This window comes from Sarcophilus harrisii, chromosome 2 (assembly GCF_902635505.1).
Source record: "Sarcophilus harrisii chromosome 2, mSarHar1.11, whole genome shotgun sequence".
Lineage (NCBI taxonomy): Eukaryota > Metazoa > Chordata > Mammalia > Dasyuromorphia > Dasyuridae > Sarcophilus > Sarcophilus harrisii.
In genome coordinates, this window is record NC_045427.1 from 251,782,423 (window position 1) to 251,794,485 (window position 12,063).

General features: G+C 35.3%; 1 protein-coding gene across 1 annotated transcript; it reads right to left on the bottom strand.

Annotated features, from left to right (window-relative positions):
- Window positions 1-3,977: 3,977 nt before the first annotated feature.
- On the bottom strand, window positions 3,978-4,940 carry LOC100915647 (olfactory receptor 4F4-like). Its single transcript, XM_012540941.3, has one exon. The coding sequence runs from the start codon at window positions 4,914-4,916 to the stop codon at window positions 3,978-3,980; it is 939 nt and encodes a 312-aa protein (XP_012396395.1). The 5' UTR covers window positions 4,917-4,940.
- Between the last annotated feature and the right edge of the window lie 7,123 nt (window positions 4,941-12,063).

Consider the following 12,063-nt stretch of genomic DNA (forward strand, 5'->3'; position numbering starts at 1 on the left):
AGATCATAAAAAAGGGAAAGGGACCTGTATGTGCACGAATGTTTGTGGCAGCCCTTTTTGTAGTGGCTAGAAACTGGAAACTGAATGGATGTCCATCAGTTGGAGAATGGCTGAATAAATTGTGGTATATGAATATTATGGAATATTACTGTTCTGTAAGAAATGACCAACAGGATGATTTCAGAAAGGCCTGGAGAGATTTACACGAACTGATGCTGAGTGAAATGAGCAGGACCAGGAGATCATTATATACTTCAACAACAATACTATATGATGACCAGTTCTGATGGACCTGGCCATCCTCAGCAATGAAATCAACCAAATCATTTCCAATGGAGCAGTAATGAACTGATCCAGCTACGCCCAGAGAAAGAACTCTGGGAGATGACTAAAAACCAATACATTGAATTCCCAATCCCTATATTTATGCCCACCTGCATTTTTGATTTCCTTCACAAGCTAATTGTACAATATTTCAGAGTCTGATTCTTTTTGTATAGCAAAATAACGGTTTGGTCATGTATACTTATTGTGTATCTAATTTATATTTTAATATATTTAACATCTACTGGTCATCCTGCCATCTGGGGGAGGGGGTGGGGGGTAAGAGGTGAAAAATTGGAACAAGAGGTTTGGCAATTGTTAATGCTGTAAAGTTACCCATACATATAATTTGTAAATAAAAGGCTATTAAATAAAAAAAAAAAAACAAAAGCAAAAAGAAAAACAAGTGAAGAAAATCAAAGTGAAAGCATTTGAATGATATAAGTACAAGATAATAGATCACACTCTCTGACTGTCCTTAGTTTTTGCAGGAAATATGGGCCAAGCTTTACAACTAAGAAAATGAAGGTAGAGCAATATTTAAAGATGGATAAAAAAAGGATTTTATTTTTAAGTTTTTCCCCTCCTTTACTTAACAGGAACAGGATCCATTCAACAAAATCCAATATACCCCCATAAGGCTTTTTTGTTTGTTTGTTTGTTTGTTTTTCTCTTTTTTCTTTCTTTTTTTTTCTGTCCTTATTCCAGTAGCTGGGGTCTTTGTGTTTACTGAATATAGGCTACTGAACATACTTGCTTCTGAGTGTTGTGTACCTAATCTGTCCCCACCAATCTATCTATTTATTATCCATTATTAAATCACTTTAATTACAACTTTGTAGTATAGTTTAAGATCTTGCACTGTAAGGATACCTTTATTCCCATATCTTTTATTTTTCATAAGCTTCTTGACCTTTCTTCCTCCCTACGAATTTCATTATAATTTTACTAATTGTACAAAATAATCCTTTGTTAGTTTGAGTAGTATGACATTGAACAAATAAAATTATTTAGAAAATATTATCTTTTATAATATTGTCCATCTTACCTATAGGCAACTAATATATTTTTTCTATTGATTTACCTCTATCTTTATTTTTATAAATAGTTATTTGTAGTTATATTTGTATAGTTCTTGCATGTATGTTGAAAAGTAGAATTCAAAATATTTTGCATTTTGTAGTAATTTTAAAGAGAATTTCTTTCTTTCTCCTCTTAAATGCATATGATAAATTCCTAATAAAAGTTTTAATTAAAAATGAAATAAGAATTTGGAAAATCAATAGCAAATAAGAGATCTTGTAAAAACTAAATGATAAAATTAAAATAAGACATCTTATAAAAGCTAAATAGCTGTGTTCCAAAGTAGAAATATAGGAGATAAAGTTAGAAGCCCCTTTTGAATAAGATAACAAAAATAAAAAATGCAATAATCAAACAACTTATTCCTATCTGTACCAAGTTCCTTTAAGGACTAATAATTAAATTTCAGTAAAGTCACTTCCTTTGGTCCTTTCTGATCAGGTAGGAGCAGTTGGAGACACGACATTTTTACCTTTTAGAACAAATTTACCGACATCCTATTGCCTCTGGGACCAAGTATGGATTCCTCTTTTGGGCATTTAAAGTTCTTCATGGTCTAACCCCATCCAATCTTTCCAAACTTCTTACTCCTTTCATGCTCTTGGTAGTCTTTACCATTTTTTTGTTGTTGTGAAATTACTTTCAGTTGTATACAATTCTTCATAACCTAATTTGGAGTTTTCTTGACAAAGATATTAAAGTGATTGGCCAGTTTCTTTTTTAGTTAATTTTTCTGATGAGGAAACTGAGACTAACAAGGTCTGAAGTTTGCTTTGAATTCAAGATGATGAGTCTTTCTTTTTCAGGCCTGACACTATATCCACTGTGCCATCTGTAGCTTGCCTTAGTCCTTTTGACATATTTGCTACTTTTCATTTCTCACACATGATTCTCTTTATCTTTATTCTGGCAGCTCTTTATACACCTGGAATAATATTCCTTTTCACCTAACCTCTCAGCTCTGCTTATGACTTTCTGGATATCGCCTTACCAGCAGTTTCACCCTGCAATTTTAATCAGCATCTAGGATGTCTTCATGCTGTATAGTCCTCTGCAACAGCAGTCCCATATTTCCACTGATGAGTTCCTCCCAACCCTTCCATGTTCTGAAGGAGCCCATACTGATCTATCTTGATTCCCCTTTGACTCCCCTCTTAGCCAAAGGGAATTTCTACACTATCTCCTGCTTTAGGAACTTCCTTCTCCCTCCTTGAAGTTTTCAGCTCCCTTTTGACTTCCCCAAAATAAATGGAACTGAAATTGTCTTCTCCTAAAAGAATGTAATCTTCTTGAGGGTAAAGACTGTTTTTCTTTTCACTTCTGTTTGTATCCTTAGATCTCAGTACCATGTCCACTACACAGCTAGAGTTTAATAAATTTTCATTGCCTTGCTTTAAAATCCCTGGCTTCTTTCAAGACAGCTCACACATGACATTATAAAGGTAATTTTGCCCTAGCATTCCTACTGCTATTGTCTCCTTCTCTAAGATAGAATTGTCATCTACTTTGTATGTATTCTATATGTAGCTATTCACAAACATAATAAATGCTTCTCATTCTTCTCACTGCCCTTTGCATAAGAATATTGTACTCTGCCCCTTGAATCACCATGGGCTCTTGTAGGTTGCCTTTGCCTTAACTTGCTTGGAACCAGCCTTCCATATCATTTTCCAGCTACCATTTCCAATATGCTACTGGGTATATACTAACTCCCCTTTATATGTTGTCTTCTCCCATTAAAATGTGAGCTCATTGAGATCAAGAACTGTCTTTCTCCTATTTATAGCACCAGCGCTTAGTGCCATGCCTGGTAAATAATAACTGCTTACTAAATATTTTATCATTCCTCATTCATTCTTTGTTGATTGAATAATTAATTGATTGAGAGCAGAGTCATAGTAGTGCTTCTGCTTTTGTTACTGGTATACAATGTCCTCATATAATGTATTCTTGAATTAGAGATGAATTAACAAGTCATACATCAATGATGTAAAAAATGAGAGGAGCCAGAATAACGAAGAAGATAACTATTGATCAGAATGGATTATCTACATCAAGCCCTGGACTACTGAGAGAAAAGCATCACCACCAAGAAAGTACAAAGTCAAAATATATGCATCAGGTATCTTTTCTATAGTGAGATGGAAGCAGAGAGACAATGGTGGCTATGTTCAAGTGCCCTGGTGCACATGATAAATAGGGCTGAGCTCTTGATCAAAAGTATATATTCTGGTGCAGAACAGAAAAAAAAAGTAAGCATTTGTCCTAGTGACCAACAATGTCACACTCATTAAAAAAGAATGCCAACCACTGCTTGCTTTGTATATATCATTCCATCATCTTTCTGACCTTTTCATGCCCTTACATCAATAAGGCAATGTTCAAATGACTCTTACCCTTCATCTCTGGGCCTACCTATTTTAAAATTGGAAAGATTACCTGGTTTAAAAAGAAATAACCAGAAATCTGAATACAGATGAACTTCCAAATTCATGGTGATCTTCCATTAGCTCAATACTGGCCAAATTTATGGTCATAAAACATCTTTTGATCTTTTTTAACAAAGTCCATCATCTGATTTCTCTAGATCTCACAATCTTCTTTGTCAATCTTTTCATGGCCAACTTCATATCTTTGTTCCTCAATGTATATATGGCAGGATTCAAGAGTGGAGTGACAAGAAAAACTAGAATAAGTAAAAATTTATCCAGTGACAGAGTGGGAATTTGCCACACATAGACAAAGAAGCAGGGAACAAAGAACAAGAATACCACAGCTATATGAGCTGAAAGTGTGGAAAAAGCCTTGGATAAACCAGCTGAAGAATGATGTCTTACAGTAACTAAAATGAAAATGTAAGAGATGATTAAGAGAAAGAATGTGCACATGGAGATAAGCCCACTGTTGGCAATGACCACATACTCCAACCAGTAGGTATCTGTGCAGGCAAGTACTGCAACTTTAGGGATGTCACAATAAAAGCTGTCAACCTTATTAGGGCCACAGAAGGGCAGATTTACAACAAAAACAAACTGAGACACAGCATGAATCATCCCAATCACCCAGGCAGTCACTACAAAACAAATGCATGTTTTGTGATTCATAATAGTCAGGTAGTGAAGAGGTTTACAGATGGCTGTGTATCTGTCATAGGCCATAGCTATGAGCAATACCATCTCTGTTCCTCCCATGACATGGATAAAGAATATCTGTATCATGCAGCCTGGGAAGGAGATGACTTTGTGTTCGCTAAAAATGTCAGTGATCATCGTTGGGACTGTAGTAGTAGATAGACCAAAATCAATAAGGGAGAGATTCGCTAACAGAAAGTACATAGGGGAGTGCAAATGAGAATCAAAAATCACAGTAAACACTATGAAGAAGTTTCCAAGCATAATTCCCACATAAAAGGAAAAGAAAAACAAAAAGAGGAGAATCTTCATCTCCCAAGAAGTAGACAATCCCAGCAATACAAACTCAGATACCACAGTGTTGTTTGCTCCATCCATTGATTCAGTTGATGTCACAGACACTGAAATGACCTAAGGATAACAAGGAAATAATCAGAACCATGAGGACAAAATAAATATATTTTATTTTATTTGCCTCATGAGTGACTTTAAAAGGGCCCTATTTTGAAGTATTAGTGGTGCAAAAGCTAGAAGGGGCACAAATAAGCATATCAGAAGCAATAATCACATGCTCAAAGTATCATAAATTTAGAATTAATAGAAATCCTTAGAAATCTAGAACAGGGGTCAGCAAACAAAAACTTTTGGGTCAAATCCTGGGTCTATTTAGGCACTTCCCAAAGCTAAGAAAGCTTTTTTTATATAAAAAATAAAATTTTATTTAAAAACTTAAAATAGAGTTTTATTATATCTTAAAATGCAAAAAAAAAGAAATCTATTTCTTAGTTCATGATTCAAGTTAATGGAAAGAATTTGACCTACAGGCCAGAGTTTGTCAATCTCTGCTCTAAACTAACCTTCTAATTTTATAAATGAAACTGAAGTTCCTTGAGATTGAGTGATTTATTCAAGATCATCAGATAGAAAGTGCCAGGAAAAGGATTTGAATCCAGGACATCCTGACTCTAGCTCCAGCCTTCTATCCACTATAACAAACTGCCTTTGCTGTCAAGAAAGTAGAAGAAACAAAACACATAGAAGTAGTAGAGGGGTGGGAGGTGGGAGGAGGAGAGGGGAAGCTAGTGTGGAAGATAAATGAGAATATAATAGACAAAGAAACAAAGACCAGAAGGCATAGTTACATACTTTCTCAAAGCATAAGAGGCATCTTTGGATGGCGTAAAGTGGAATGTACTAAAAAAAAAAAAAAAAAAATCAAGAGATGTAGGTTCTTCAGGTGAAAGTACCAAAGTTATCGATTATCTCTTGTTTGCCAAATCTAATGACTTTTCCTCAATCTTTATCATTTTTGAGCTCATAGCCTTTGAGTTGGTTCTCCTGGATATTCTCATCTCTCGATTTTTACAACACTGTTGTCTCCATCTTTTCTTGCCTGCATTGCTCCATTTTACTGGCTCTTTATATCATGCCCACTAACCATTTGTGTCCTCTTTTCTCCTTACTTTTTATACTGTCCTCCTGACCACTTGGTGATTCCATCTAACTTAATGAGTTCAATTTTCATCTCTTTGCAGAGGACTGATTACCAGATCTATTTATCCAGTCCAAACTTCTCTGCTAAGCTCTAGTTTTTTATCACCAAATGTCTCTTGGACATTTCAAACTGCTTTATCAAGTCTCAAATTAAATATGTGCAAAACAGAATTCATTATCTTTCCCTAAAAATTCTTCCCTCTTCTCAACTTCCCTTTCTTGTTAAGAGTACTACTATCCCCTCAATCATTCAGGCTTTCATCACTGTCAGTCCCTGCCTTCTCATTCTTATACCCTGCAAATCTAATCTATTGCCAAGTCTTGTTTTTCCTATTCTGATTATTTCTAGTATACATCCTCTTCTTTCCATTTTCTAAAGTCACAAATCTGTTACAAACCTTCATTTTTTTCCTAATGTGCATATCTGACCATGTCACTTCCCTGCTCTAAATTCCAATGGCTTCCTAATACTTTCAAGATCAAATATAAAGTGATCTTTGGGGCTTTGAAATCTTTTCAGAACTTGAATTCTTTTTATCTTTCCAGTCTTCTTGTTCTTTCCTTGTTTCTCCACCTAAGTACTACATGATGTAGCAACACTCATATTTTCTGTTGTTAGCACTAGAGCAAGGGTCAGCAAACAAAAACCTTTGGGCCAAACTCTGGCCAAAATCTCTGGTCAAATTATTTCCTTATTCCATTACTGTTCCTCATGCCTGAAATTCTTTCCCTTCTCACTTCCACCTATCTGCTTCCTAGGCTTTCAAAGTCTCAGCTCAAGTATCACCTTAGCTTATGTCACTTTCTAAGTAAGTCTCTTTCCTCTCCCACTGAGTTATAGATATAATTATAGATATGGTTATAGATAGCTTGATCACTTAATCTCATTGCCTCAGTTTCCTCAACTATAAAATGAGAATAATAATAGCACCTGCCTCTCAGAGTTATTATGATATTCAAATGAAATATTTTAAAAAGCATTTAGCACAATGTTTTGATACATGGTAGACATTATATTAATATAAATTTACTTTTCACTTGTTATCTTATTTCATCCCAAAATGGAACCTGAAGTGAATACTGGCATTAAAGATATATCTCTGCCATTTGGCTTAGTTTTAGAAGATTGGGGATAAGATAAGATGGCTTCATATATAACAGTTGTTGAGTTGGAGGAAGAAGCCTACAACTATGAAGACTGAGGTGATTGGGTGGTGAGACACTACAGGGCTCCCTGGCTCATGAGTCTTCCATTTGTATGGAGAGCTCTTTCTCTGGGACAGGGAACAGGAGTCAGCTCAAAAAAAAAAAAAAAAAAAAAAAAAAAAAGAAGGAGGAGTGACTGGATGTTGGGAAAGGCTGCCAAAGAGGATAAGGAAAACACCAAGTCCAGCATTCCCAGAATATTATTTGTTGTTCTGCTTACATTAGATCACTAGTATAATATAACTAAAAGTAAACTGGACTGACATATTCAGCAGCTAGAGACTGAGCTCTCCATGTTCAGGGACTGTGCAATGAATACAGAGGTAATTAATGGAGCTGGTGATTGGGCCAAGGCAAAGAATCTCTCCTTGATTCCAACCCCAGAATATACAATTTATGTAGGAGCCCAACTTATGTTCTCTGATCTAGAGATTCAGGGTCCTGATGAAATAGTCATGAGACCAGAGAAAGAAAACAGATTTGGAGGACTCCCACTGCAAATAATAAGCCTTCAGGTTATATATTACTTCCAAGAGGAGGAGGTATCTCTTAACCTTGAAGGGGCAGAGGCAGAGTGGAATCTTACCAGCAAAGCAGCTGGAGTATTTATAGATGTTCAAAATGAAAATTGTGTAGTCCAGAGAGCAAAGGCTAACATAACCAGTGACTCAATGGTCTAATGAAGACAATTATAGAATGCTCTCTGCTATGGACTTCCATATCTTGGGGGAATTTTCAAAAGATCTGATTTCATAGAGTTAACTATCTACAAGAGGGGAGATGAAGTTCTTAGAGAAAATATATTTGATAATTTGGATTTGTAGCACACACACACACACACACACACACACTAAAATTAGGCTCTATGTATGACAATGAAATTCTACCTCCTGGGTGGAGCCACCCCAAAAAAAATTTACTTCAGACTAAAGCTACTGGTTGCACAAACACACCACAACTACATAGATGTGAGCTGATTGATAAAATTCTTGCAAGAAGTGGGGACAATTTTTACTTGGACAAGTTGGCATTTTGGGAATGATGATATCATCCCCAAAGAGCTTTGGGTACAGCTGTTGAAACATGGGAAAAGTATTTCATAGGAAAGTATTTGATAATCTGCCTATGAGGCATGCTAGAAAAACTCAGAACTTAAACATTAGTGGACTTTCAGTCCCACTCAACTCTCAGATTATCATCTAAATTCCTTTCCTCATTTGAATTATTCATAACAAACTGCAGAAGATAGTCTTTGAAGGGAAGGAATACTATGGGCTTAAGTATCTGTGCAGGACTTTTTAGTAACCTCTAATCATGTTATTATAAGTAGGGCCAAATGAAAAACCTTAATTACTCAAAACATCTTATATAGTTAATACTTACAATATCAGGTCCCAAAGAGGATAAAAAATAATTCTTCTCTAATGATGTAGTGATGGAGACGAAGGAAGCTACATCAGGAAATGCAATTCCTATCATATAACTAACTTTGCCTAAAACATCAAAGGCAAGTAACAATGTAGTCCCCTTCATTTCCATATGGAAACATTTCTAGATAGCAAGTCAACAGAGTATGGCAACTTTATGGTATTGGAACTCATCAAATCTAAAAGGTTCAGGTTCCATGTTACTAAAACTTTATACCCCCAGATGAGTAGAAAGCTGTCAGGGAAGCTGGGCCAATCAGGTCCTGGTGCAGCTTTGTCCTAGGTCTGTTCCCTGTTGATTGAAGAGACAAGGAAGAAAGTTGTCAGTGAAATGTTGTTCCTTTCACAGACTACCTACCCATTCTGAACCATAGTTTTTCAAACATGGTTCAGACTCTCTTGTGCCTCATTGCTTGTGCAGCATGATGATGCCCAGGCTTTCATGACCTTTTTAATGAATTTTTACAAAAAAAAAAAAAAAAGATGAAAAGTTGTTTTATAGAGGAGGAAGGAGGGAAAATGGTCAGTGGCTACCAAATAATCTGGTATCTGAGTCCAAGGAGATGTAGATGGTGGATGACTGAATGGAAACGGAATTAAATTCCAGTATGTTCCAGTAATTTGACAGGTTAGGGAATAACTGGGGAAAATAATAAATCATTTTTCAAAAGTATCTACTCAGCCTCCATGCAAGATTTTATTTAGCTCATTACACTCTCTATTCCTAAATATTTTCAAAGCTTAAAACCAAAAAGGTATCATGAGAAGGGAAAAGACGTGGGGAGAGGATGTCATTAATTAATACTCATTCCACATAATCCGCTGCTTCCTAGTGATGAGGTTTAAAAAAATATAATAATACTAGAGAAACAGGTAAGTAAACTAATCCATTCTGTCTAAATACTCTGAAATTAATGTTCTTTTTATGGTAAGGCAATTGGGGTTAAATGACTTGCTTAGGGTCACACAAGTAGGAAGAGTTAATTGTCTGAGGCTGGATTTGAACTCAGATCCTCTTAATTTCAAGGCTGGTGCTCTATCCATTGCACCATGTAGCTGCTCCTCTAAAATTAATTTTGTCATTTTGGAAGCGATCCAATTGACAGAAACAGAAAGGGGGAAAGGAAGGGAGGGAGAGAGACAGAGACAAAGGAAGGAAGGAAGGAAGGAAGGAAGGAAGGAAGGAAGGAAGGAAGGAAGGAAGGAAGGAAGGAAGGAAGGAAGGAAAGAAGGAAGGAAAGACAAGGAAAAAAGAAAAGGAAGATATGAGGAAAGAAAGAGAGAATTTCCTAGCCTCACTTAAAAGAGAAAAAAAAAGAGAGACATATCTGACTTATTTGTTTATTCAAAAAATATCACTGTGACTCTCCAAGCACTCCAAATGATGAGTTCCCCAAAAGAGTTGCTGAACTGTCTCTCAAATGTAAATATTTTGTGCAATTACTCAGAGCTGAAGAAAGCAACTTCTTCAAACCGAATATAGTTCACACTTTAACAGAACAAAGGGCAGAATTCAGAAATACTGAAACTGATTGATCTATAAAGAATTTATAACATTATTTAGACCAACTGCATTACTTAATAAGAAGAAAAACAATTCTTTTCCCTTGATCACAGAGCAAGTTATTCACAAGCAACTAAAATCCAAATTTCCTAAATTCCAGCCCAGGATTCTTCATTCCAAAAAATTGTCATTTTTCTATTAAAAAATGAAGTTGCTTTTTCCCATGAGAGCCAGGAGCAATAAGCCTTGTTAAAACTGACTCCAGTTCTCTTTACTTATCTCTGTCCAGGTATGTGACTCACTTTTTTGTGTCTCACTTTCCACATCTGTAAAATGAAGGGATTGGACTGATGATTTGTAAGGTCTATTTCAGTGCTAGATTCTATGAATTCTCATCTGCTGTGTGCCCTGGACCCTATGAAGACTGCAAGCAAAGACAGCATTGAGTGTCTTGAATTTATCTGTCTTGCAATTTACAAAGCACTTTTCTAAAAATATTTTGGAAGTAAATGGTATTATTATTCCCATAAAGCATTCAGTCTCATTTAAGTAAATTGAGGAAGGTCACACAAACAGGACACAAAAGCATTTCTTTCGAATGGAAGACAAGTGAATTTTATACAAAGCTAGTCATTCCTCAAAAAAGTATCTAATATCTGAAGAATTAGATTCTTATATTTGTCCCATCCTTTCACTTACTCCTATTCCATTTCTCCTAAGCTCACTTTGAAGAGTTTCCTATTCAGAACTGAAAAATATTTCTTCTTGATTTTAATTGTCATTGACCATTAAAAGATATTGATTACTTTTCTTCTAGCTCTGGAGACAAGCCAGCTACCAGAAATTGTTTGTTACCATCAAAATTGCAGACAAACAAGGTTTTAGCTGAAGAGATGAAAAATATAGATTCCCAAAATTAAAGAAAGAAGAACCAGGAAAACAATATAATGACTAGAACAATGTAAATGGAAAGAAGAAAAATAAAATAAAATTGATCCTTAATAATTATAATGACTAAATTGGATATTCTCTTAGCCTTATCCAAAGCAAAACAGCCCTTTTTCTCCTCAATCAATGTAAAGACTAATCAAAGTAGGAATGGCCAAAACATTTGGCCAGTTTACAGTTGTTAGATCTCATATATGAGAAATTCAAACTTAGAATACAAAAAAAAAAAAAGACAGAAAAAGAGAAAGAATGTCTAAAATATCACTGGTGGAAATATTCAAAGTGAGTGAAGTGATCCAAGCCATTCCTGGATTTTCCATAATTAAATGTCATCTCAAATATTGTGCAGTTTTAATTGACTCATTTCAGAAGACATATTAATGAGTTTGACCATCTATAGTGGATAGCGATCAATGTGATGAAGAAATCAATTGAAATAACTGGAAATATTTATCTTGGAAAAGGAAAGAGTTGATGGTCTTCAAATATTTTTAGGGTTATATGAAATGAAGATTATGCTTAACACGCTTACCTACAGAAGGTAGGACTATGAGTTATGGGTAGATGTTAAAGAGAGAAGAGTATTGACTCAAAAAAAGAAAAATCTTCCTTAGTATTAAGACTATCCAAAAATGAGTTAGTATTAAGACTATCCAGACCAACATAATTATCCTCATTAAACTTCAATCCATATTTTCAACTACTTACTCAGCATCTCTACCTAGATTTCTTGTACCCATGTCAAACTCAACATACTCAAAACAGAATACATCATATTATCCCTCAAAATCTCTCTCTCCAAACTTCTCTATCTCTGTTGAGGACCCCACTGTGCTACCAGATACCCAGGTGGATTCACAATCTCAGAATATTCCTTTATATTTTCCTTTTACCTCACTCTTCACACCCAAGCAATTGCTAACTTTTCTTGCTCCTTCATTTACAC

What these genes read in the sequence shown, in the direction of transcription:
- LOC100915647 (XM_012540941.3), bottom strand. Translation starts at nt 4,916, where the DNA reads ATGGATGGAGCAAACAACACTGTGGTATCTGAGTTTGTATTGCTGGGA.